General features: G+C 36.6%; 1 protein-coding gene across 1 annotated transcript; it reads left to right on the top strand.

The window, feature by feature from the left end:
• Window positions 1-744: 744 nt before the first annotated feature.
• Window positions 745-2074, top strand: LOC105315878 (calcium/calmodulin-regulated receptor-like kinase 1; the record flags this gene model as incomplete). Its single annotated transcript, XM_011410642.2, has 2 exons — window positions 745-918; window positions 978-2074. Coding segments are annotated over exons 1-2 (1256 nt in total), but the record flags the coding sequence as incomplete, so codon positions are not given.
• Window positions 2075-2080: the final 6 nt, after the last annotated feature.

The raw sequence follows: 2080 nt of genomic DNA on the forward strand, positions 1-2080 counted from the left end.
GTCGCTCGTCCGTGTATCGTACCACTGCCACGCCTGCTAGCTCACCACCGTCCCAGGGTAGTGCTGGTCTGACCACTAGTACTGTTGAAATGGCGAGTGCATTTAAAAATACGTCAAATGATGACAATGGGTCATTGCTATCTCCTGTTAACAAAGCGAGTGCTCTTTAGCTATTATTATCATGACATTATTATTTTATTATTATTATTTTTGTTATTTTATTTTTTTGTTATTCTCATAGCAACTTTTTCCCTTTTTCAATGTCATTGTTTTTTCCACACTTATTTTTTGCTTTTTCCTTTTCTTTTCATGTTTTACTATTCTCATGCAGTTGCATTTAAGATTTGTGTCAGCTCTTAAAAATAAAATTAATATTGTTAATCAACTATTAGTATGAATCTCCATAAACTAATTATAATAATTTATAAACTTTTACAAAGTGGCTATTGCTCCGACAACGGGACTGCAGGGACATCAGTGGGCACTGGTTTGAATTCGGTCAGGACTACTGTTTAAACTTGACTTGTTTATGGTCAGGGAATGGATTGTACACTCCAGTGACCCTTTAGTTATACCATCCATGGTTGCCTACTATAGATAATTAATACTACGTAACGTACTATTCATTATCTCTGGTTATACCAGTATCTATGGTTATACAGAATTCATCACTGTTTTCAGCTTCAAACAACGCCCTACCAAATAACGACGCGGTCGCCGCTCTATCCAATAACGACGCGGTCCTACCCCTCCGGCTCCATGAACTTCCAACACCGAGCTCAACTTCAGCCATTACTGTTGCCTAATTTAAAGGAGACTGGTAAAGAGTTAGGCCGTGGAGCTTATGGTGTTGTTACTGAAGTAATAGTTAGTGGAACAACCTGTGCTGCTAAGAAGCTTCATGATGCTATTGTACAGGTATATATTATTATTTTTAGCGATTAGATACTCTACCACTGCAATCTTATACTTCTTAGGATCATACTTTAAAGAAATTTAGTGATGCGGTGCTTCTTCACAGTCAGCAAAGCCATCCTAACATTGTCCAGTTAATTGGTGTCTATTATCCTCCTCGTTCACAATTACCAATGTTAGTAATGGAGTATCTTCCTTTATCACTCACACAATGTCTGGAGAGAGAAGAGCTACCACTTCAAATGAAGTATTCTATTCTTCTTGATGTTGCTAAGGGTTTGTGCTATCTTCATGGAAAACGTCCTCCTATTGTACATCGTGACCTCACTGCTAATAACGTGTTACTGACCTCTTCATACTCAGCTAAGATATCAGATCTAGGAGTATCAAGATTAGCCGATACCTTTAAAAAGGATCACCTGACTACAGCACCTGGTAATGCTATGGTAATGCCACCAGAAGCTCTTGAAGATAATCCGGTATATGATCACAAGTTAGATGTATTCTCTTATGGTTGTCTCATTCTTCATGTACTTACTGGTCAATTCCCTGAGCCTAAAAACCAGTTTGTACCTGAACCAGCTAAACCTGGTAAAGAAAAATCCTTCACAAAAGTATCAGAATGGGATAGAAGATCAAGCTACATTAAGAATATACCAAAAGAGAATGAGCTCCTTCCTTTTGCTAAGGATTGTCTTCATGATGATCCTACTGGTAGACCAGAAATGATTGATTTTCTTCAGTTTATTCAGCAAATTATCTCTAAATTTCCAAAAATGAAAAACAGGCCAGTAATAGAAAAAGAGCTAAAAAATGCAATTCAAGAAAAAGAGGAAGCTGAAAAAAAGCTAGACGAAGAAAGAAAAGTAGCAGAGAGAATTATTCGAGAATTAAGAGAAGAAAATGCTGCTAATAAAAGAGAAAATGAAGATTTAAAGAAAGAAAAGGAAAAAATGACAACAGATTTAAAAACTTTATCATCACGAGTCACAGGCCTACAAAATGTTCTTTCATTGAAGGAAAATAAATTCAATGAATCCACTCGAGTACTAAAGGAAACCATTAGAAGCAGAGATGAACAACTAGTTAAGCAACAAGAAGACAACATGGAGCTAATGGAAAAAAGGGAAATTGAATTAAACGATAAGCATTCGGCAAAGCTTTC

Source organism: Amphimedon queenslandica, unplaced genomic scaffold (genome assembly GCF_000090795.2).
Source record: "Amphimedon queenslandica unplaced genomic scaffold, v1.1 AMPQUscaffold_7344_Cont20704, whole genome shotgun sequence".
NCBI lineage: Eukaryota > Metazoa > Porifera > Demospongiae > Haplosclerida > Niphatidae > Amphimedon > Amphimedon queenslandica.